Consider the following 26,390-nt stretch of genomic DNA (forward strand, 5'->3'; position numbering starts at 1 on the left):
CCAGAAAATCCTTCTACCATGCTTTGGTGACTTAGTCGCTGTGATGAATGGATTGTGCTTCTTTTAGCGTTGGGACACAACAGACAGATTATGTGCAGAGAATCCTTCTACTGTACTTTGTTGACTTGGTCGCTGTGATGAATGGACTGTTTTTTTTAGGGTTGGGACACTATAGACAGATTCTAGACAGAAAATCCTTCTACCACACTTTGTTGACTTGGTCGCTGTGATGAATGGATAATGGTTCTTTTAGTTTTGGGACACTAGAGATAGATTATGTCCAGAAAATCCTTTTACCTTGCTTTGGTGACTTAGTCGCTGTGATGAATGGATAGTGGTTCTTTTAGGGTTGGGACACAATAGACAGATTATGTCCAGAAAATCCTTCTACCATGCTTTGGTGACTTAGTCACTGTGATGAATGACTAGTGGTTCTTTTAGGATTGGGACACTATAGGCCGATTATGGCCAGCAAATCCTTCTACCATGCTTTGGTGACTTACTCGCTGTGATGAATGGATAGTGGTTCTTTTAAGGTTGGGACACTATAGACATATTCTGGACAGAAAATCCTTCTACCTAATTTTCTCTGCCTGTCTGACAGTAATTACATACATTTATTTTGTGTTGTGGATTCGAAACACATTTCATTTATAATTAATCCTCTTTAAAACTATAAATCTCAGAAAGTGGAGTAGACCAGGCATATGGGGAATAACGTTCTCACAGGGTATATCATGGGTCTTTGAATAATTTAGTTCATGTGTGTTTATTAATAACAGGTAAGAACAATCACAGAGCATTTGAAAATCATGATACACAACAGACCAAATGCAACGGAATACTAATGGAAGGTACTCACAAATGATGTGATGTTTGTTCCACATTCTGACAGGTTTATTCTCAATCGGGGACAAGTACGTGAAATGAGGGACAATTTGTGCCCATTGTTGAATAACATGAACAACTGTGGCCAAGCATTGATTTTTGGCTAATTAAACAGAAAAGAAGAACGAGGCAGTCTGACATTTAGAGAGGGAAGCAAACATGCACTATAAGACAAATGGTAAACAAATCACATTCGATACAGTGGGTCGCCACTTTTTCAGGACTTTTTATGACTGGGGAAACCTCGTTTTTGTACGATGTCTTGATTATCGTTAAGCTAAACAAGCATCCATGCTTTGGTGACTTAGTAGCTGTGATGAATGGATAGTTGTTCTTTTAGGGTTGGGACACTATAGACAGATTCTGTCCAGAAAATCCTTGTACCAAGCTTTGGTGACTCAGTCGCTGTGATGAAGGGATAGTGGTTCTTTTAGGGTTGGGACACTATAGACAGATTCTGGCTAGAAAATCCTTGTACCATGCTTTGGTGACGTACTCGCTGTGACGAATGGATAGTGGTTCTTTTAGAGTTGGGACACTATAGACAGATTCTGGCTAGAAAATCCTTGTACCATGCTTTGGTGACTTAGTCACTGTGATGAATGGATTGTAGCACTTTTAGGGTTGGGACACTATAGACAGATTCTGGCCAGAAAATCCTTGTACAATGCTTTGGTTACTTAGTTGCTGTGATTAATGGATATTGGTTCTTTTAGTGTTGGGACACCATAGACAGATTCTGGCCAGAAAATCATTGTACCATGCTTTGGTGACGTACTCGCTGTGACGAATGGATAGTGGTTCTTTTAGAGTTGGGACACTATAGACAGATTCTGGCCAGAAAATCCTTCGACCATGCTTTGGTGACTTAGTCGCTGTGATGACTGGATAATGTTTCTTTTAGGCTTGGGACACTATAGACAGATTCTGGACAGAAAATCCTTTCATCATCTTTATAATCTGTGTGTGTGTGTGGTTTATTTGTTCATAGAACACAGAAAGAAGGATGAACAACTCAGTATCTATTTCCTTTCCTTTCTTTCGAGTGCACTGCAGATCTTGGGCTTGAGCTGAAAAAGTTTGGCGACAAGAGGGTAGCATGTCATAACAAGCTTTGTGTTGAGTTGTGTTTGACAGTACAGTACAGTACAACAGAATGTTGCCAATAACTTGGTTGGTATGCCATCTCTCTGGTAATAACATTTCCACGCCAAAGCCATTAACAGTTCCCCATCAATCATGTCTGGCCTTAAAGTGACAAATGTTAAAATAATAAAGGATGATCAGGTACGCTGCTGTGGTTTTGCCGCCATAAATCATCAATAGAGAAGCCATGATCCCAAACAGGTGAAATACATCATATCCTTTTTATGTACCTTGTCATTGAACAACTTTTCTCTCAACGTGTCCTTGGCTGCTTTTGTTTTGTATTTTTTTTTTTTTGTTTCTCCTCATTGTGTTTCTCTAGTGAAGACTCATAAAGGCCAATATTCTTTCATTGCTCGAGTCTCAGTTAGCAACGACTCCAGGTGTTTGATTAGCAGACCACATCGTGGACGAGTGTGTAGGAAATAGGATGAGCGGGATATTGAATAATGTTATGAATACCGATAAACCAGTGTGCAAAGCCCTCAAAGCTCCACTGTAATTAAAGAAGCCATTATCTATTGTATGGACTAAATGCATTTTGAAATGTTGAAGGATGAGGGGTAATGACATAGTATGTGAAATGAGACAGAGAGCAAACTGCTGGGGTTTGCAGTGTATCTATGCATATTCATGATTCATCATCCACGGCCTCGTAAATTTGTGATTATGTCCAGAAAATCCTTCTACTATGCTTTGTTGACTTAGTCGCTGTGATGAATGGATAGTGGTTCTTTTAGGGTTGGGATACTATAGACAGATTATGTCCAGAAAATCCTTCTACTATGCTTTGTTGACTTGGTCGCTGTGATGAATGGATAGTGGTTCTTTTAGGGTTGGGATACTATAGACAGATTCTGGCCAGAAAATCCTTGTACCATGCTTTGGTGACTTAGTCGCTGTGATGAATGGATAGTGGTTCTTTTAGGGTTGGGATACTATAGACAGATTCTGGCCAGAAAATCCTTGTACCATGCTTTGGTGACTTAGTCACTGAGATGAATGAATAGTGGTTCTTTTAGGGTTGGGATACTATAGACAGATTCTGGCCAGAAAATCCTTCTACTATGCTTTGTTGACTTAGTCGCTGTGATGAATGGATAGTGGTTCTTTTAGGGTTGGGATACTATAGACAGATTATGTCCAGAAAATCCTTCTACTATGCTTTGTTGACTTGGTCGCTGTGATGAATGGATAGTGGTTCTTTTAGGGTTGGGATACTATAGACAGATTATGTCCAGAAAATCCTTCTACTATGCTTTGGTGACTTAGTCACTGAGATGAATGAATAGTGGTTCTTTTAGGGTTGGGACACTATAGACCGATTACGGCCAGCAAATCCTTGTACCATGCTTTGGTGACTTACTTGCTGTGATGAATGGATAGTGGTTCTTTTAAGGTTGGGATACTATAGACAGATTATGTCCAGAAAATCCTTCTATTATGCTTTGTTGACTTGGTCGCTGTGATGAATGGATAGTGGTTCTTTTAGGGTTAGGATACTATAGACAGATTATGTCCAGAAAATCCTTCTACTATGCTTTGTTGACTTGGTCGCTGTGATGAATGGATAGTGGTTCTTTTAGGGTTGGGACACTATAGACCGATTACGGCCAGCAAATCCTTGTACCATGCTTTGGTGACTTACTTGCTGTGATGAATGGATAGTGGTTCTTTTAAGGTTGGGATACTATAGACAGATTATGTCCAGAAAATCCTTCTATTATGCTTTGTTGACTTGGTCGCTGTGATGAATGGATAGTGGTTCTTTTAGGGTTAGGATACTATAGACAGATTATGTCCAGAAAATCCTTCTACTATGCTTTGTTGACTTGGTCGCTGTGATGAATGGATAGTGGTTCTTTTAGGGTTGGGATACTATAGACAGATTATGTCCAGAAAATCCTTCTACTATGCTTTGGTGACTTAGTCACTGAGATTAATGAATAGTGGTTCTTTTAGGGTTGGGATACTATAGACAGATTCTGGCCAGAAAATCCTTGTACCATGCTTTGGTGACTTAGTCGCTGTGATGAATGGATAGTAGTTCTTTTAGGGTTGGGATACTATAGACAGATTCTGGCCAGAAAATCCTTGTACCATGCTTTGGTGACTTAGTCACTGAGATGAATGAATAGTGGTTCTTTTAGGGTTGGGATACTATAGACAGATTCTGGCCAGAAAATCCTTCTACCATGCTTTGGTGACTTAGTCGCTGTGATGAATGGATAGTGGTTCTTTTAGGGTTGGGATACTATAGACAGATTATGTCCAGAAAATCCTTCTATTATGCTTTGTTGACTTAGTCGCTGTGATGAATGGATAGTGGTTCTTTTAGGGTTAGGATACTATAGACAGATTATGTCCAGAAAATCCTTCTACTATGCTTTGGTGACTTAGTCGCTGTGATGCCTGGATAATGGTATTTTAGGCTTGGGACACTATAGACAGATTATGTCCAGAAAATCCTTCTATTATGCTTTGTTGACTTGGTCGCTGTGATGAATGGATAGTGGTTCTTTTAGGGTTGGGATACTATAGACAGATTCTGGCCAGAAAATCCTTCTTCTATGCTTTGGTGACTTAGTCGCTGAGATGAATGAATAGTGGTTCTTTTAGGGTTGGGATACTATAGACAGATTCTGGACAGAAAATCCTTCTACCTAAATTTCCATTTTTTCCACCAGAAATAAGCACTTTCATTCACCCTAAGTCGTTGACAATGTACATCATAAACTTACCACTGTTAAAAAGCCTTGACTTTATACGTGTTTATATATTTATATGTCACCGATAATGGTTTTCCCGTTAAGCAATTTTGCACTTGAACTTGCGGTCCTTGAAAGCACAATAGTTGCTGTGAGACACATTGTACAACATGACTCCAATTTCACCTGTTCATCGATCATCTTACATCAAGGATGTCCAAACATTTTGTAAAGAGGGTCATATTCTCTAGTATGTGAGAGTTGGATTTTAAAAAAATCCAAAACTGGAGATATTTGGAAATGGTTGAGCAATTTAATGTGAAACTTAGGAAATATGAGGTTAAAAACGGATACATTCCTATGACCTTCCTTCTGGAACTTTCTCCCATCTCCATATAGCATCCTTGGAGTTCAGCCAGAGTGACCGTCGCCATCAATTGCCGGCGCTAAAAAAAAGAGTCCTGTCATTATGATATGCCAGAATTATGGAGGTCACGGTCCTCTTGGGAACATTAAGTGCAGCAGAAATATTTTTGTAGCCTTCTTGGCCAGATATGTGCCTCTGCAAAATCCTGTCTCGGAGTTCTACAGGCGGTTACTTCAAACTAATGGCTTGGGTTTTTTTTTTTTTTGCACGGATATGCTTTAAGGCGGTTGGACTCCAGTTAGGCGTATCTAATACAGTAATGTACCGACCGTTTCACACCCCAAAAGTCGTACAATTTATTCTTAGACCAAATTGGACCCACTTTCAGCCAGGAAATGACTTTTCTGAACATCCAAAACAATCAGTCAGGATAATTACGAACAGTGGATTCCGACATGCGCCACTGCGAGATCTGATTCCGAATTCATCATCATAATAATAATATTATAATAATTGTAGTTTCTGCTGTCAAACACCACCACCACACAATGCTATCACAGTTGCCATGACAACTAACACAGCAAAAAAAGTCACATTTTTCCTCTTGCTCATTACATTTAAAGACAGTCATTCTGCAGGCATTGCCCGGGTTCTTTTATGGGATGATGACTAGTCTCGGAGCAAAGAAAGTGAGCTCAGGTTATTGATCCAAGGTTTGTAAGATCATGAGCGAGTGCTCGGAAGCAGAGGGCTCTTTCCGTTCCTGTCCTGGCTCCTGGATGTCCAGGGTGGTGGTCAGGAAGGCTGGAGACGGCATCAGACTGAGTGGAACCAGTCCATGGTGCCAAGCAAATGATATAAGGCTTTTTTTTTAATGGTGTCTCGTTTCAGTACAGCCTGATGAATGCGGCTCTTTTCAATGAAACTGAAGCCATCAGTACTGGTGTAGCCATCACTGGACACTCAATGAAATTCTACTTTTAAAATACCTTGGACCATGATCAAAAATGTCCAAAACTACATTAATAAATCAGCACAGTGAATACAGCCTATTGTTAGCAGGTCACATTTGTCCGCAAACTTACATTTCCAGGTCATGTGGTTGTTGTTGAGTAAACGGTCTATACCACTTCCTCACATTTGGTGACACTCAACGTGAATAACGCTTTGACCGACAACAGCACGATCGTACCGGTGCGGCTCAATGCTAACAAGGCCGCTAACGACTTTTTGGCAATACTACTATGTTAAAAAGCCATAGCATTTCAGTATGTGGAATCAAACTATGGAATGGATTGAGTTAGGACCTCAAACAATGCACAACATTGAGCCAATTCAAGCAGTTGATGTTTGCTAAATACGAGGATGAAGAGTCTTGAACCAGTCATGATGTGCTATATATATCACTATATTGACACTTACTATGGTACCCATTATGTCATTGGATGCTCATATCACCTTGTACTTTGGTACACACAAAAAACTACAAAATTGAAAAATTCCAAAAAAAAAAAACGGGCTAACCTTGACATTGCTCATATGCCTCTTGGTTCTTTTTTTTTTTTGCAGAAAGAAAAGCAAACAAGGAAAGTGTCTTTAATTGGGGGCCCTCAGTGGTGGGAGGCTGATGTGTCTTTATTGAGGATTTAGGGAGATATATATTGTGCTTTTTCAAAAAAATCGAATCATTATTATTTCCGTTTATCCTCAAAATAATTGATGTGGCCTCGATCATTTGTGGCCTCATCAGTTTCCTGATTTCGGTGTCAAAAATCCACAGTGGATCTTTTGATCTGCCATGTCTACATAATCCACATTGTTGTATTTCCAATAACAATTTACGAGAATACAGCAATCCCTTGTTTATTGTAGTTAATTGGTTCCAAAAATGGCTGTGATAAGTGAATTTATATGAAGTTGGGTTCATTATTTCTAAAAAAGACCTTCTTAATACGGGTTTCAACATTTTTAGAGCCCTTTCCACATGAAATAGCATCCCTACAGTCCACTTTAAACTCGGATTACCCAATATAGTAGATGTAATCACAGAAAATATATACTGTGATATAGACTCACACAGGCTACACAGTGTGCGAGTGGTTAGTGTGCAGGCCACACAGCTAAGAGACCTGGGTTTGATTCCCGCTGCAAGGGTTTTCTTGGGGTACTCCGGTTTCCTCCCACATTCCAAAAACATGCTAGGTTAATTATTATTTCAGTTTATCCTCAAAAGAACTGATGTGGCCTCGATCATTCATTTCTTACTGAAAAGCGCCATTATTTTTTATTAATTTAATTTAATTTAATATTATTATTTTCCCAACAGGAAACGCATTTCTGTCTTCACGTGTTGAAAACCAGAGGCATGTCTTTAGTTTGTGCATTTAAGGCCACAGTGCATGGTTTAGATTACTTTAAGGCTCTGATATCCAAGTTCAAAAATATATTCATATACATCTTAATGTGTATGAGAAAAAAAACACACTTTGTCAAAGGTATTCACTTTCGCATCTTTCGGGCAGTGAGCCATAGATGAAGTCTCTAAGGAAGAAATCTCACTGACAGAAAATGATGAAAAAGAATTAATTTGACCTTCCCTTGCGGCAAGAATAAGTGAGAAAGAAACAGAGGGTGGAGACGGTGTGGAGCAGAGCGAGGACGGATGAAGTCAAGGGAACAATAAGGCAGAAGGGCTTTCATAGAGGCCGAGGTCCTGAAGGGAGAACTCGGCTAATGAGAGCTCTCGGCTCGCCGCGCACCGGAGCAACTCGTCTGATTCATGGAGAAGCCCAAAGGAAGGACAGAAGTCACACTGAGCGCCTTGAGTGTTTATAGTGTACCATTTCAACAAAGATGGATAGTCCAGTTGACAAAGGACAAGGCAAGCTATGTGTTGACTACCAAAACATGGTAGAATCTGTCTATAGTGTCCCAACACTAGCCACGTTTACATGAGTTTTTTTCTTTCCGAATGGAATTTTTCCGAATGACCTTTCCGAAAGCAATGGTATACATGGAAAGGACTATTCCAATGGCGTGTCTACATGCGGCGCTATAATCAACCAGAATAGTCAATGGGGCATGCCCAGTAAAGCGTAAACACCAACATCACGTGATACCGACTTCCTACAGTTTTTCTTTCACTTGTTGGAATAACTCCGTATTCCCAGTTTTTCCTTCGTCCAGTCTTGAAATTTAATTTGAATCAAAAAAACAAAAAAATTCCGCAGTGCCGATTGCTCGCCTCCATTTTTTTTTAATGGAAGAACGTCTGGAGCTGCGTGTTACGTCATATCTCAGCATTCGCTGAAAGAACGCTACCCGGGAACAGGAAAAGATAAAGTTCAATCTTGCTAATATTTTATAATTAAGCTCGGCACATGTTTTATATAGATATGTATTTTCTTTTTTTTAATAAAACTGGACTTGTGAATGGCGTATAGAAGGGTTTAGATTCTGTTCCACAGATGGCGCTAATGCACACGAAAGCTGCTTGCCAACCGCCAATAAACAACAGAAGAAGAAAAAGAACGCAGTCCGACAACCCGATTGAGCGGGTACAAGATACCTCAATCGGATTGGGGAAAGGAATATTCCACCCTTGGGAATTCGATTATATATTCATTCGGATTGGCACCTTTCTTTCGGAATGAGGTGTATACAAAGGTTACATTCTTTCCGTTTGAGCAAATAACCCGAATGGAATTGGAATATTTGGGTCCATGTATATGTGGCTATTGAGTCTTGGCTGTCTGGATGTCCATAAAAGTTGGAGTAAAAAATTGTAATGGTGAGTCGATTTTTCAAACAGTCGGATGGAATTTCATCATGGGCCGGATTTGACCCTCCCCCGCCCGGGCATGAGTTTGACACATTTGGGTTATAGCAACACAGTTATGTAAATGAATCCGGTATCATCAACATCTCGCCGACAACCCTCACACATCCGTTCATTTTCACATATCCTCTCCGCTACTCACCGTGCCTCCTCATATAATGCCCACTTCCAGTTATGGCATTGCAAGACACGCTCCATTTAGATGTCAGTAATTTCTCCGCTTTAGTGAGTAAAAGCCATGAACAAAAATCATCTAACTCTGGCCAAACAGAATTTTACAAAGTTGAGCTTGGAATTGTGACAAATATAAACAGTACGACCAAACTTTCCATGATGAATTATTAATTTTGCACCAAAATAATGGCACCGATATCCACTTGAAAATGCATTCCTCACTGTTTTGTGTAATTTGGCATTAAAATGCTGAAAAAACTTTCACCAAAATAATAATAAAAAAGATGCTTCTGGTAACCAATATCAGTCACAAACAATTAACTTACAAAGATCTCCGTGTGATTTATTTCAAATTTCTATCTGTCGCTCTTAATGAGTCTTTGTCAGAGTAAATGAAGCCTAAAGAGTGAGGTCGTGTCTACATGCACAGATTAGTGCGACATACTTTGAAAACCACTTTCATGGAGCTCCGTCAGCTGTGTAATTCAAGTCGCTTTCGAGAGTGATGATTTCACAAGCCAGTTAATAGCGTATTTATTAATGCGGGGGCTGCAAATGCCGTAACGGTCCCAAGCATGAAATTGAACGTAGAAAAAGTTTCAAATTGGATTTATTTTTATGAGTAAAGAACTGCCACACTTGAAAAAAAAGTTAGCATTCCTGTTAATTAAGAGGGTCGGTGCATTTCACACATTTGAATGTGTGAAAGGCTTTGGGTTTAGACTTTATGTATTCAGTCCAGTGTAAAAGTCTTAGTCTAGGACTCATTCTATTGCTTTAATACCTTAAATTTAATAGCTTAAATTATTAAAACAGTGATTCGATGGACAGTCACAATTAACAGATTTACACGATTATTGGCACTCTTATTGGTGAGGACAGATTTTGGGAACTGGACGGTCAAGCCTTAGAATCCTGAAAATGATCCGAAGAATAGCATTGATATTATCAAACACGGAGTTGGAAATGTCATGTTTTGGGGCTTTTTCTGTGGTAAGGGAACAGAAAGAGAGGTTAATAACTCAAGACTCTTGAATGCCAGCACTGAAGATGGGTCACGAATGGTTCAAAGCCGAGAAGAGTGGCTCAAGAAGACCAACCTGAAGATCCTGGAGTGACCTATTCAGTCGATTTATGAAAGTTCCAAGTGATAACTTTAGGATCGGGAGATTATTGGTAAAGAAGATTGGAAAGGGGCTGCACGGCGGTCGAGTGGTGAGCATGCAGGTCTCACAGCTAGGAGACCCGAGTTCAATTCCACCCTCAGCCATGTGTGGAGTTTGTGTTTTCTCCGGGTACTCCGGTTTCCTCCCACATTCCAAAAACATGCTAGGTTAATTAGCGACTCCAAATTGTCCATAGGTATGAATGTGAGTGTGAATGGTTGTTTGTCTATATGTGCCCTGTGATGTCCGCCTCTCGCCCTAAAGACAGCTGGGATAGGCTCCAGCATTTCCCTGTGAGACTAGTAATTTTACAACAAAAACTAAATATTAAAATATTAAAATATAAAATAGTAATTTTAGTAGAATAAAGTTGAAATATTAAAGTCAAGTCTTTTGAAGTCAACATTTTCATTTTTTGAATGTAAGGTTATGGAAAACAATGCTACGTAAATAAAATGAAAATATTAAGTCATAATTATGGTAAAAAGCTGCATGGTAGTTAAGTGGTTAGCACGCAGGCCTCACAGCTAGGGGACCCAAGTTCAATTCCTCCTTTGGCCATCTCTGTGTGGAGTTTGCATGTTCTCCCCATGCATGCGTGGGTTTTCTCCGGGTACTCCGGTTTCCTCCCACATTCCAAAAACATGCTAGGTTAATTAGCGACTCCAAATTGTCCATAGGTATGAATGTGAGTGTGAATGGTTGTTTGTCTATATGTGCCCTGTGATTGGCTGGCGATCAGTCCAGGGTGTACCACCGCCTCTCGCCTGAAGACAGCTGGGATAGGCTCCAGCACCACTGCGACCCTCATGAGGATAAGCGATAGAAAATGAATGAATGAATGAACAGCAATGATGAAGCAGGAGAGACATGTATTATCTACCAAGGACCAAGACAAAGGGCTGATGGAAGAAAACGAGAGGGTGAGGTGGGTAATTACTGCAGTGTACGCAGACAAAAGTGGCTAGACGGACAGTGATTAACCTTTAAGGGTTACTGTGCCATGGGAGGGAAATAATTAGATCCCCCCCCCCATGTCAGTGCGGAGAAGACAACTTACAGTCAACTGACACAGAACATGGAAAATGGCAAATATTATTCATTACGGTAATATCCAATCAGGGATATGCTGGAGCCTATTCAAGAGGCGGGGTACAGTCTGGACTGATGGCCAGCCAATCACAGGGCACATATAGACAAACAACCATTCACACTCAAATTCATACCTATGGACAATATGGAGTCGCTAATTAACCTAGCATGTTTTTGGAATGTGGGACAATCATGCATGTTTTTGGAAACAACTCCAAACGGGGATTCGAACCCAGATCTTTCCGATCGTCAGTCAGCCAATCTTCTGGCTTTTTGCTGCATATCCATCTGAAAGATAACTCTGAAATATTCGCATTATCTTTCCAGATCATCTTGTTTCTTTGACATTTAATGGCCAGAATATGGAATTGTCAGAACTTGTCAGACAGCGAGACTATGAACTCAGGAAATGAAAAGATGCTGTCACCATCACAACATCCATTTGAACACGACAAAAAAACAAGTATGAAAAGAAAAAAAAAAAAGTAATAAAAAGGATCGATACATAAAAGAAAGTAATAAACCTCTTGTCTCATGAGAAAACATGATACACTTTCTGCCAGGCCAATTCTGTTTTTCTCTCACAGGTCTGATTTTCGGAGATAGACGCGCAAACAACAATATTCTTTAACCTGAGACAACATGTCACCGGGAAATAGAAGTGAATTATGGATTTACCGTACATCAATACACAATTGTGGGACAAAGAAACTCGAGGTGAATAATATTTTATAATGGAACACTTCATGGGAGGTAGGAAAATAGAACCTTGATTAGTGTCTTTAATCATTCCAGATGCTCCGACTCAAACCAGTACTTGAACCAAATTAATCTTTCCCATAAGAAATCATTAATTCATTCATTTTCTACCGCTTATCATCACAAGGGTGACGGGGGTGCTGGAGCCTATCCCAGTTGTCTTCGTACGAGAGGCGGGGTACACCCTGGACTGGTCGCCAGCCAATCACAGGGCACATATAGACAAACAACCATTCACACTCACATTCATACCTATGGACAATGTAGCATGTTTTTGGAATGTGGGAGGAAACCGGAGTTCCCGGAGAAAACCCACACATGCACGGTGAGAACCGTGTGGCCATACATTTCCAAAAATGTAATAATTTTTGTCACCAAAGTAAAAAAAAAATCTAAGCTATCCCAATGTATTTTCAGCGTTAGCTCGTTAGCACCTCACTTGCTTGCTAATACATGGAAACAGGAATCAAAAGTCAGCGCTGTCGTCCATCGATGATGTCATCAGTCGTTGACTCAGATAAAAAAATCAAGAAAATGTTAACACAAAACCGTTTTTTATAGTCTTATGATTATAGCTTTACATTACAATACAATTTTGTTTTACAAATTGTCCATAGGTACGAATGTGAGTGTGAATGGTTGTTTGTCTATATGTGCCCTGTGATTGGCTGGCAACCAGTCCAGGGTTTAAGACAGCTTGCATAGGCTCCAGCATGCCTGTGATCCTCATGAGTATAAGCGGTATAAAAACTGTGTAGAGGCAGTGTAGTACATCAACGATGACTTACCCCCCCAAACTTCCTCCCGTGAGCTGATTTCTGGTTGGATTTAGGTGATGAGGAACGTCATTCCGGATAGTTGGTGAGGCCAGTTTGGCTTCCCAAAACAATATGCCAAAGGACTAATACATTTGAATCCCAAAAATGCCTCCTCAAAAACATCAGAAGTGTTACTTTCCATTGTAGTGTTTGCGTTGTGTTCCACAGTGTTTACATACGAGTCTCGCGTCAAAGTATTCCAAGATGGAAGGTTTCTTTTTTCTAGCAACTAACCTCTCTGACTCTTTCTGCTCAGCTTTTTCCTGTCGCTCCCTCAGTCACTACCACCTTCCTGTTATCCTCTCTCCTCGCTCCGCTCTTCTCACCAATCCGTCTTCTCACCTCCTCTCTGATGCCTCATCACCATTCCCCACCATCATCTCATTTCCTTTCACTCGAGTGTGGATCCCAACTGGTTACAGCTGTTTTTGCCTCTGGGCAACAGCTCTAGGTGTGTGCGCCCTGGGCATCGAAAAATAAACCATTTTCTGTCCTGCCCTGCCTTCCAGAGTTGAAAATAACCTACTCGAAAAATGACTGAAAATATAACAAGAATGTAAACAACACAAAAATAGAAACACTTTTTATTTTTGCGTTCATCTTTCATGAGCTGAAGTCGAACATCGAAAGATTTTATTAGAACACAAAAGGCCTACTTCACTAAATATTCCTCACATATTGAATTCCGTGTTGCTGAGACAATCGATCCATCTGGATTGAGTTTAAGATGCTGTGTAGACATTGTGACTACTGGCCACAATAAAAGGCTTTTCCAAAGGTTGCAGTTTTACCACACAGCATGCTGATTGCTGTCCATTGGATGGCGGCCTTCGACTTTGAGGTGCGGTGCTCATGTTTTTGAACGCTTCACCTCTGTAAACGGTCAAAGTACATAAGACGCTGACATTGGTCATTCGGAAAACAATGCTGTTCAAAATATGACTGTTGCATTTGAACATAGGTGTCTGAAGTATGGCCTTGGGGTCCGAAGTTTGATTTTTGTTCTTTCTAACGAGCTATATTATTAGATATTGCACTAATTTGCTTTGTCATCAATAATGCAAAGCATATACAGCTTATAGTACAACATACTGACATCAAAGTGGCCCCCACACCCTTGAATTTTTCTATATTTATTATTTTTTTTATGGTAATGGTAATGGTTTTATTTCATTTGAACGTGCATTAGATTACAATTGAATGCATCACATAATCAGTTCACAGTTCCACATGTCCAAAAGGAGTAGGAAGAAGCAAAGCTTATTAAATCCTACCCCTCCATCTGGTACTTTTACAATCAGTAACTGTGACATTTGTTCACTTCCTGCTTTCATAATATAGTTTAATTTAAGTTTTGAATTTAAGTTTTTTAACTTTAAGTTTTATCCTAATATAATTTAAATTTTAAATTTAAATTTAAATTTAAATTTATTTAATTAATTTAAGTTTTGAATTTAAGTTTTTTAACTTTAAGTTTTATCCTAATATAATTTAAATTTTAAATTTTAAAATTTAAATTTAAATTTAAATTTAAATTTAAATTTAAATTTAAATTTAAATTTAAATTTAAATTTAAATTTAAATTTAAATTTAAATTTAAATAATTTAAATTTAAATTTAAATTTAAATTTAAATTTTAATTTAAATTTAAATTTAAATTTAAATTTAAATTTAAATTTAAATTTAAATTTAAATTTTAATTTTAATTTTAATTTTAATTTTAATTTTAATTTTAATTTTAATTTTAATTTAATTATCCGGCAAAATTCTGCAATTTCATTCTCACGATTCTCACAATTTGAAATTATACGATAATAATAATGAAGAAAGAATGCTGGCGTAAAAAAAACCCATCAAAATACTGAGGTAAAAACTGTACTGTGGGTTACATATAACTTTCCCCAATGTTTGCAGCTCAGTTTTGCTTTGCAGTGCACAACTATGTTGCGTTCAAGAACCAGCGAATAAAGTGTGACATCTCAAAGATCAGCAATAAAACACGATTATGCATATTGTATTCTATTTTCTGATGATGCAGGACAGCTAATAGAGTATAATCAATACAACCAGCAATGGAGGCTTAAGAAGAGGAACAGTATACCTCAGGTTACAGTACACCAACATGGGGTAGAATATTTTATATATGTCTTGACGAATTTATTTATTTATTTTTCCGGTCCCACTGCGGCTAGGTTCTGCTTACAAGTGTGTGCAGAACGGTGTAGCGGTATGGCGTAGGAGCCACTGGTAAGGCTAATAGAAGAGGGCAGCTTCTGGAATTGCACACAGGAAGCGGCGAATCACAAGGTGACAGCGAGAAATGGAGGAGCGGGGGCTTGGAAAACAAAAATGTCACAATCCTCAAGAGGATGACGCAGACAGGAAAAAAAAAATATATGTTTAAGACAACGGCCCTCAGGGAGCGACGGTGTGTCGAGGAAAGATGGCGAGGACATGAAGATGGGGTTTTATTTCGGGAGATTGTGCAAAAATGTTGTGCAAAAAAAATGAACCTCTAAGGTCAAATTCAATCTGTTCCAGAAAGATCTAGTTCAGGAAGTCTTTATCTTTATTATTTTAGGAATGTCAAATAAAATAACAACAATGATAACATTTTACAGTATTTACTGTCAATTTTCGATTAACTTGTTATCAATACACTGCGTAAGAAGAAGCCACAATGGAGCCAAAGAAATTTTCGAGTGACAGCATTTTGATAAAAGAAAGTGAGAAACACTATTCAATTGAAAAATTAATATTTGAAGGGGGTGTCTGTGTGCTTCTCACAGCCGCATCACCGTCTTTGTTAGCAATCATATCTTCAATGAAGGTAAAAGTGCCATTAAATGTTCATTGCTCCCTTTATTTCATCATTTATATACATTTTGAAGTGTTTTCTGTTTCTAAAACTATAATTTTAAAGCTATAAAAGTGCCCTTTGTGTTAACATTTTTTTCTTTCGGGCATTTTTTATTCCTTTTGGAAAATTTTTTTGGTATGTTTTGGTTAGAGTTCAACATTCTGGAACAGATTATTAACGCTAACCAAGGTTTCACTGTGTCTAAATAATGTTTAAATAATAATTCATACTTGAATTCATGAAAATGTCATACATAATTCATACTTCGGACATTTTTTATTTCTTTTGGGGAAAAATTGTGGTATGTTTTGGTTAGAGTTGGATATTCTGGAACAGAATATTGACGCTAACCAAGGTTTCACTGTGTCTAAATAATGTTTAAATAATAATTCACACTTGAATTCATGAAAACTTGAATTCATGAAAAATTCATACATAATAATAATACATAAATAATACTTTGTACTTGAATTCATGAAAAATTAATAATAATAATAATAATAATAATAATAATAATAATAATAATAATAATAATAATAATAATAATAATTCATACCTGAATTCATGAAAGCTTTCATACATAATTCATACTTCGGCCATTTTTTTAATTTTTTTTGGGAAAAATTGTGGTATGTTTTGGTTAGAGTTTGACATTCTGGAATAGATTAGTGACACTAACCAAGGTTCCACTGTGTCTAAATAATGTTTAAATAATAATAATTCATACTTAAATTCATGAAAAATTCATACATAATAACAATACATAAATAACAATTCATACTTGAATTCATGAAAAATTCATACATAATTCATGCTTCAGGCATTTTTTTTTTCTTTTGGGAAAAATTGTGGTATGTTTTGGTTAGAGTTTGACATTCTGGAATAGATTAGTGACACTAACCAAGGTTCCACTGTGTCTAAATAATGTTTAAATAATAATAATTCATACTTAAATTCATGAAAAATTCATACATAATAACAATACATAAATAACAATTCATACTTGAATTCATGAAAAATTCATACATAATTCATGCTTCGGGCATTTTTTTTTCTTTTGGGAAAAATTGTGGTATGTTTTGGTTAGAGTTCTGGAACAGATTATTGACGCTAACCAAGGTTTGACTGTGTCTAAATGTTAAAGTCATATTGATCGACAGGAACAAAGAAGTGAATATTACAGTCGCAGGTTTGTGACGACTACTGTATATGCTGCTGCTGCTATTTGGTGGTATGAGATTGGGAGCTCGGTGAATTTTCCTTCCTGCAATTTGCTTGTTGGACTCACTGGCGTGTTATGTTAATGTTGCCTATTCGGCCTCCCACATATGTTATTTATGTTATTGTGTAGCTAAATAACTGTTAATGTGTAATGTAAATATGTCGGACATCTATTCAGTCTTTTGTTTTGTGTGCTTTTTAGATAAAATGTCTGTTCTTGGTCTTGAACTTTTGAATCCTCGAAATACAATAAATGCAATTATATGCCGGGAAGATGTTTTCTCTCATATCTTCGCATCGACACCGCTGTGATAGTGTGAAGTAGTGCCAACCCCACTCGTAGATGAGTGCCTCACAGCAGCGGACTCGCACATACTGTAAGAAACCCAAAGATCAAGAGCATCCTTCAGAGATGTTAAAACTCACCTGTGCCAGCAAACAGAAATTAAAGCCCCAATCAACAACAACCAAGAGCCCCCTTGACATAATTTCAGCACAATCATATGAATTACACAAGCCTGTGATCATTTTACGTGAAAAAGGTTATCAAAGCAGACCATTGGTGGTTGCGTAATCATTTTGATTCAACACCTCCTGTGGGCTTCGCCACACACAGCTATCGCCATGACTACAGATGGCAAGTGTATAAATATGAAGCTCTGCGTTATTATGTGAGATATGTCATTGTCGGTGAAATGTGTTTTGATGTGCATATATGATACACAGCACAGCTTTTGGGTCTTTGAAGGGGTCTTTGAATTTGTTTTTACCTTGTGTGAGAAGTTGAAGGGTCCGAACTTCCTCCCGGACGCGAAGCTGCAGGACCTGCTGCAGGATGTTCTGCCTCTCGGCCTCCTGCATGATACCCATTCGCTCTAGTTTTCTGTCAGTCAATCTCATCAGAGCCCGCCCTAAAAAAAAAAAAAAATGTGTAGTTAGCATGTAGGCCACACAGTCACCAGAGTTAGATTCCCCAGGTACTCCAGTTTTCTCCAAATTGTCCCATAGGTATGAATGTGAGTGTGAATGGTTGTTTGTCTATATGTGCCCTGTGATTGGCTGGCCACCAGTCCAGGGTGTACCCCGCCTCTCACCCCAAGACAGCTGGGATAGGCTCCAGAACCCCCGCGACCCTTGTTAAGATAAGCGGTAGAAAATGAATGAGAATATGTGGGGGTTGAATCTGAATGGGCTGGCAACCAGTCCAGGGTGTACCCCGCCTCTCACCCCAAGACAGCTGGGATAGGCCCCAGCATGCCCGCAAACCCTCGTGAGGATAAGGGATAGAAAATGAATGAATGAATATGTCGGGGTTGAATCTGAATGGGCTGGCAACCAGTCCAGGGTGTACCCCGCCTCTCTCCTGAAGACAGCTGGTATAGGCTCCAGCACCCCCCACGACCCTTGTGAGGACAAGCAGTAGAAAATGAATGAGTGAATATGTGGGGGTTGAATCTAAATGGGCTGGCAACCAGTCCAGAGTGTACCCCATCTCTTGCCTGAAGACAGCTGGGATAGACTCCAGCACCCCCGTGACCCTCGTGAGGAAAAGCGGTAGAAAATGAAGGAATCAATGAATCTGAATGGGCTGGCAACCAGTCCAGGGTGTACCTTGCCTCTTGCCTGACTCTTGCCTGAAGTTAGCTGGGATAGGCTCTAGCATGCCTGCAAACCCTCGGAAGGATAAGCGGTAGAAAATGAATGAATATGTGGGGGTTGAATCTGAATGGGCTGGCAACCAGTCCAGGGTGTACCCCGCCTCTCATCCCAAGACAGCTGGGATAGGCTCCAGCACCGACCCTTGTTAAGATAAGCAGTAAAAAAATGAATGAATGAATATGTGGGGGTTGAATCTGAATGGGCTGGCAACCAGTCCAGGGTGTACCCCGCCTCTCTCCTGAAGACAGCTGGTATAGGCTCCAGCACCCCCCACGACCCTTGTGAGGACAAGCAGTAGAAAATGAATGAGTGAATATGTGGGGGTTGAATCTAAATGGGCTGGCAACCAGTCCAGAGTGTACCCCATCTCTTGCCTGAAGACAGCTGGGATAGACTCCAGCACCCCCGTGACCCTCGTGAGGAAAAGCGGTAGAAAATGAAGGAATCAATGAATCTGAATGGGCTGGCAACCAGTCCAGGGTGTACCTTGCCTCTTGCCTGACTCTTGCCTGAAGTTAGCTGGGATAGGCTCTAGCATGCCTGCAAACCCTCGGAAGGATAAGCGGTAGAAAATGAATGAATATGTGGGGGTTGAATCTGAATGGGCTGGCAACCAATCCAGGGTGTACCCCGCCTCTCATCCCAAGACAGCTGGGATAGGCTTCAGCACCCCCGCGACCCTTGTTAAGATAAGCAGTAAAAAAATGAATGAATGAATATGTGGGGGTTGAATCTAAATGGGCTGGCAACCAGTCCAGGGTGTACCCCGCCTCTCGCCTGAAGACAGCTGGGATAGGCTCCAGCACCCCCACGACCCTTGTTAAGATAAGCAGTAAAAAAATGAATGAATGAATATGTGGGGGTTGAATCTGAATGGGCTGGCAACCAGTCCAGGGTGTACCCCGCCTCTCTCCTGAAGACAGCTGGTATAGGCTCCAGCACCCCCCACGACCCTTGTGAGGATAAGCAGTAGAAAATGAATGACTGAATATGTGGGGGTTGAATCTAAATGGGCTGGCAACCAGTCCAGAGTGTACCCCATCTCTTGCCTGAAGACAGCTGGGATAGACTCCAGCACCCCCGTGACCCTCGTGAGGAAAAGCGGTAGAAAATGAAGGAATCAATGAATCTGAATGGGCTGGCAACCAGTCCAGGGTGTACCTTGCCTCTTGTCTGACTCTTGCCTGAAGTTAGCTGGGATAGGCTCCAGCATGCCTGCAAACCCTCGGAAGGATAAGCGGTAGAAAATGAATGAATATGTGGGGGTTGAATCTGAATGGGCTGGCAACCAGTCCAGGGTGTACCCCGCCTCTCATCCCAAGACAGCTGGGATAGGCTCCAGCACCCCCGCGACCCTTGTTAAGATAAGCAGTAAAAAAATGAATGAATGAATATGTGGGGGTTGAATCTAAATGGGCTGGCAACCAGTCCAGGGTGTACCCCGTCTCTTGCCCGAAGACAGCTGGGATAGGCTCCTGCAACCCCACGACCCTTGTGAGGATAAGCAGTAGAAAATGAATGAGTGAATATGTGGGGGTTGAATCTAAATGGGCTGGCAACCAGTCCAGAGTGTACCCCATCTCTTGCCTGAAGACAGCTGGGATAGACTCCAGCACCCCCGTGACCCTCGTGAGGAAAAGCGGTAGAAAATGAAGGAATCAATGAATCTGAATGGGCTGGCAACCAGTCCAGGGTGTACCTTGCCTCTTGCCTGACTCTTGCCTGAAGTTAGCTGGGATAGGCTCCAGCATGCCTGCAAACCCTCGGAAGGATAAGCGGTAGAAAATGAATGAATATGTGGGGGTTGAATCTGAATGGGCTGGCAACCAGTCCAGGGTGTACCCCGCCTCTCATCCCAAGACAGCTGGGATAGGCTCCAGCACCCCCGCGACCCTTGTTAAGATAAGCAGTAAAAAAATGAATGAATGAATATGTGGGGGTTGAATCTAAATGGGCTGGCAACCAGTCCAGGGTGTACCCCGCCTCTCGCCTGATGACAGCTGGGATAGGCTCCTGCAACCCCGCGACCCTTGTTAAGATAAGCAGTAAAAAAATGAATGAATGAATATGTGGGGGTTGAATCTAAATGGGCTGGCAACCAGTCCAGGGTGTACCCCGTCTCTCACCCGAAGACATCTGGGATAGGCTCCAGCACCCCCGCGACCCTTGTTAAGATAAGCAGTAAAAAAATGAATGAATGAATATGTGGGGGTTGAATCTAAATGGGCTGGCAACCAGTCCAGGGTGTACCCCGCCTCTCGCCTGAAGACAGCTGGGATAGGCTCCAGCACCCCCACGACCCTTGTTAAGATAAGCAGTAAAAAAATGAATGAATATGTGGGGGTTGAATCTAAATGGGCTGGCAACCAGTCCAGGGTGTACCCCGTCTCTCGCCCGAAGACAGCTGGGATAGGCTCCAGCACCCCCGCGACCCTTGTGAGGATAAGCGGTAGAAAATGAATGAATGAATGAGCATAATGGTGACTATAGAGGTGTTATTTCATGTCCAGAAGATTCTAACAACCATATTTAGAAGGTTAGAAACCGTTTTTTAATGGTCCAACTATGGAAATTATTACCGTACAAAACCAGATTGGTGGAGCTGATGATATATTTTGTTGGCCATTGTGAAACTTTTTGATGTAAAGTATCTGATATTGGCACAATAGGAACAAGACTACACACGCTTTCTGAGTTCTACTTAATTAGAAATCCATAATTTAATCATGCAAGTGGTTTCTACAGTATATATAGAGGATTTGGGTTTTTGTATTGTAAGTTTGGTGCTTGTTAGCGGTTTCTTTGTGCCTTTTGTCACATGTGCGAGTATAAGCAGTTGGCAATAATTCAGGCTAATTAGTATGAATTATGTAGGACCGGGACGACTAGCTCACTAGTGTTTTTATCCCAATGACTTAGTTTGGTTCCTTGTTGGTGTAAACATTGACCCCCCTCTCACTGGCTTCTTTCTTGATAATATAATATAATGTAATGCATAATAATTGGTTCATATAATTCAATATTTTTTTAACATGCCTGATGATGATGGAACAAATCCAACATAAAGCAATAGAAATACTAAGATTTCATAAATCTCGACTCATCTGCTCAATCTTTAGGGATGCAAAGCTTCATCCTGCCGTTTTGCCGTGTAATTGAATAGTTAGGGAAAGCTAAGTACCCCAAGGTGTGGTTACAAGACATTGTGACAATTTTCAACAACGGCAAAGAGCTCTTTCCGATCTGTACAACCACACGGGGAGCAAAATGACAAACGTAATTAAAATGCATCATCACCAATTGGCAATGAAAACGACTGTCGTGCAACTCGTTCTGCAGCAAAGAAAAGAAGACCGAGACACATAATCAACTGAAATAAATATAATATAATGTTATTATGAGTAGCCTTCTGAACCCGAGGATGCAGACGACTCCATTTTTGGTGCCCTCGGCATCCCGGAGAGGAGACACAATAACGGCCGTGTTACACCCGCAAACGTAATAACTGCCCACAAATGTAATAAACCACAAACGTAATACAAATCTGCAGTTGTAATAATGTATGAAATGAATGTAATAATAATAATAATAATAATAATCCCGCAAATTTTATAAATTTCCCACAAACATAATAAAATTTGCCTACTGCAAATGTAATACTGAATTTCCTGCAAATTTAATGGTTATTACATTTGCAGGAAATTATTACATATGTTGGAAAATGAAAATCTGTAAATGTAATAACGTCCCACAAATGTAATATGAGACAAAATAATGATCTTTGTTGTTGTTGTTTGTTCTTTCTTCTTTTAATGAGGGAGAAGGTGTAGATGTCATTTTGAGGATTTTAACGAGATAATTATTTTTTTTTCTTTTTTTTGTGGAAAAAATATTATTCAAAGAGTATCATTTGAATACATTAAAGGAATCTTAAATTATTAAATTATTATTTAATTTAAATAAAAAAAAGATAACATAATTGTGATAATTGCAATTGTTTTAATAAAATTATTACTATTATTATATTTTATTATTTCTTTTCATTATTTCTCCCCCATAAACACACAAAATCACACATACAATAATATACTGTAACTAAAAGGGCACATGTACTCCCACAAACAAAATGTAATAATTTATAATTTATAATAATCCAATAATTGGAAATTCAGTATTACGTTTGCAGTAGGCAAATTTTATTACGTTTGTGGGAAATTTATTACATTTGCGGGATTATTACATTCAAAGCTGCAGATATTTTAGTCATTCTCAATAAATTGTGAAATAAATATGAATATTCTCATTATTGAGTTACCGGTAAAGGTGACCCATCGATGCAAATATTTCCACCGAATCTGAAATGATGTTTTTCACAGCATTTTCTAATAATAATAAATCACGCAAGGTTCATTGAGTCCAAGTATTAATTTCCTGAGTCCCCCCCCCCCCCCCATCAGGCATCACAGATAATTTTTCAAACTGCAATTAATTCACTGACCGCAAAAGAGTGTGGGAGGACTTAAGTAGTCATGCGGGACAAATGATGTGAAATGCTGGAAAATTAAAAAAACAAAAAAAAAACCAAAAGAAATCCAAACCGATCCCACAGAATGCAAGAAAATAACCGCAACTTATGAATACACTACATATGTGGTGGTGGATTGGTGTGTTGTAATTTGTGTGCTGGAACCACATAATCAATGTCAATAGAAAGTCCATTAGGATCCTCTATTAAAGTGGAGATGAAGTCATTGATTCAACTGTGTAACACAACGGCAAATTACCATTTGGTTGAATTCACAGATAACAAAGCATCGAAGGAATTAAAAGCACTGCTGGAATATATATATATATATATATATATATATATATATATTTAGGCGGTCCTCATGTTTCGTGTTGTGACATTTTGTGGTTACGTACTCCTTATAAGGGATTTATACTGTACAAAATGAATGTCAATTGATATTAATTAATACATCATCTCTGTTTCATGTTTTTACTATGGCCTATAATTAGGAAATGTCATGTACTTTGGCCTAAATTAAACTTTTCAAGCAAAAAAAAAAATGGCTAAATGACTAAAATACAAATATACAGCATTGAGAAAACACATATGTAGTATTCTATGTATTATTCTACCCGGACAAACAGACTCATTACTTATTTTTGCACTACAAAAACACACATTGTTATGTACAATAAGCTTCAAATTGTGCAATACTTGACTTATGTGCAATAAGATTCATTCATTCAAGTGAAATTCAAATTTCAAGTGAAAATGAAATTTCACATTTTGGTTACTGCAATTCTACATCTTGTTATTGTATAAGTTATGTTTTTGACTGCAATTATAAATTTTGTTACTACATAGGTTATTGTTTTTTTTACACTTGTTTTAAACGGCACATGCCACTTTTATATTTATATTGTTATTCTTTGTTTTATTTGTATACTTTTCCTTATTTTTATTTTTACTTTCTACAAAATGCACCGAGGATTTGCACTCAAATTTTGTTGTATTCAATACAATGACAATAAAGTCGATTTTGATTCTGATTCTAATGTTACATTGAAATTTTAAGGTGACTATAAGTGTGTAATTTCATGTTTAGAAGGTTGTAATAATGTTAAAAATATATATATTTTTTAATCTCCAAGGGCTCTGATGTACTAATTCCTGATCCTATCCATCCTGGTCACTCCCAATGAGAACCTCAGCATCCTTCTACCAATATATTCACTATATCTCCTCTGGACATGTTCGAACCATCTCAGTCTGGCCTTTCTGACTTTATCTCAAAGGTCTCTAACATGTAATGTCCCTCGGATGTACTCCTTCCTGATCCTATCCATCCTGGTCACTTCCAATGAGAACCTCAGCATGCTTCTACCAATATATTCACTATCTCTCCTCTGGACATGTTCGAAACATCTCAGTCTGGCCTCTCTGACTTTATCTCCAAGGTCTCTAACATGTAATGTCCCTCTGATGTACTCCTTCCTGATCCTATCCATCCTGGTCACTTCCAATGAGAACCTCAGCATGCTTCTACCAATATATTCACTATCTCTCGTCTGGACATGTTCGAAACATGTCAGTCTGGCCTCTCTGACTTTATCTCCAAGGTCTCTAACATGTAATGTCCCTCTGATGTACTCCTTCCTGATCCTATCCATCCTGGTCACTCCCAATGAGAACCTCAATATCCTCATCTCTGCTACCTCCAGTTCTGCTTCCTGTCTTTTCCTCAGTGGCACTGTCTCGAGAACAAACAACATGGCTGGTCTCACCACAGTTTTGTATACCTTTCATTTCATTTTAGCTGAAACTCTTTTATCGCAATATGGTTTGATGTCACTACAATAAGTCTAAAACTATTGTCTATCTACGTGAAAGGCAATTTATTTTACGACCTCCGCCAAGTGCAGTAGATTCAGTTTTCAGCTATTGTCGGAATTGGGATATGGAAGAACTGATTAAATTTCGGGAGTGATCCGTATCACCATCTGGATACAGAATTGTTTTGAAGGATTCTTTCACGTGGGTCAAAACAAGACAAGATTCCAAATGGTCCTAAAAAATATCAAACAGTGATCCAAAAAATACAGAAATTACAGAAACTGTATGTTACTTTCATTTCATTTTCCTAACATGGAAGTGCTGACCAACCAATTCTTGCGTCCTAAATCCAAATCATCATGATGGGATTTACGATCCCAGGCATTTTCCTTCTTTTAACTCTCCTCATTAGTCACCGGTTCTCCACTGTCACTTATGTATTCAAATGAAGTATTGGCTACCATATGAATATATCGTACCTTGAATGAGGTGAATTATATTTCCACCATCCTTTATATAATAGGAGTTAGTGCATTCAAACTGCCGACATGATAAGCTGCTCCTGCTCTTTTACTTTAAATATTTCTCAATTTATTTACTCTGATTTATATTCTTAACTGTGCTTTCTTCAGGTAAGAGCTAAAATTGTGTGAAATTCATATTCTGGTTCATGCACAAACCCAAAAAAAGAACATCAATGTATGGTGTTTTTTTTTTTAATGTACAGGATTAATGACTGGCGCACAGGCAGCAGTGTTGCAAGGAGGCAGATTAATCTACAGAGCCATGGCCTGGCAAAAAAAAAACTTCTTTGATGAATGGGAATGTGCAAAAGTGTGTGAACCGCCGTGAAACACACACAATAATTCAGGACCATTCGGAATAAAATGCAAATTGAGTTATACACAGACAGTCGAGGTTATATGTTATACTGTTTGGTACCCAGCATTGGGTATGCTAAAAATAAAAGTGAGGAACGGGATCATAAATATTGTGGGATAAATCCATCCTCTGTGTAATGTATGGTCAATAATTCGAAATTATATTCTATAATAATCTTGTGCAAATTTAGTTCATTTAAAGATGAAACTGAATTAGAAAAATAGCATTCAGTTGGCCCACTGTAATTTTCATTGTAAAAGTAGAAACAATATTCTCTATTGCACCAAATTAATAACTATTCTGAATACGGGTGTCAGATTTATATCAAAAGTCAAAATAATTTCATTGTACACGACTAAAACCGGCAGCACTTTGTCTGTCCAACATAAAACATTAAGCACTGGCACCGGCCGTACAGGGAATAAACTGCTCGAATCAGGGGGGGTACAATACCCCCAATAATCATAAT

General features: G+C 39.0%; 1 protein-coding gene across 4 annotated transcripts in view; it reads right to left on the reverse strand.

Annotated features, from left to right (window-relative positions):
- The window catches only part of samd12 (sterile alpha motif domain containing 12), a 108,440-nt gene that overhangs the window by 45,077 nt on the left and 36,973 nt on the right, over positions 1-26,390 (reverse strand). For 3 of the 4 annotated variants that reach the window (XR_009119404.2, XM_078791932.1, XM_058047661.2), the window contains exon 4: positions 17,808-17,948. Coding sequence is in view for 3 of the 4 variants with exons in the window: in XM_078791932.1 (XP_078648058.1) it covers positions 17,808-17,948 (141 nt within the window). In the remaining variant the exon portion in view is untranslated. Of the gene's footprint in view, positions 1-17,173; positions 17,413-17,807; positions 17,949-26,390 lie in introns of those variants that run through there. The other variant, XM_058047663.2, reaches the window with a different exon arrangement.

This window comes from Doryrhamphus excisus, linkage group LG7 (genome assembly GCF_037039965.1).
Source record: "Doryrhamphus excisus strain RoL-2023G ecotype Guam linkage group LG7, RoL_Dexc_Guam_v1.1, whole genome shotgun sequence".
In the NCBI taxonomy this organism is placed as follows: Eukaryota; Metazoa; Chordata; class Actinopteri; order Syngnathiformes; family Syngnathidae; genus Doryrhamphus; species Doryrhamphus excisus.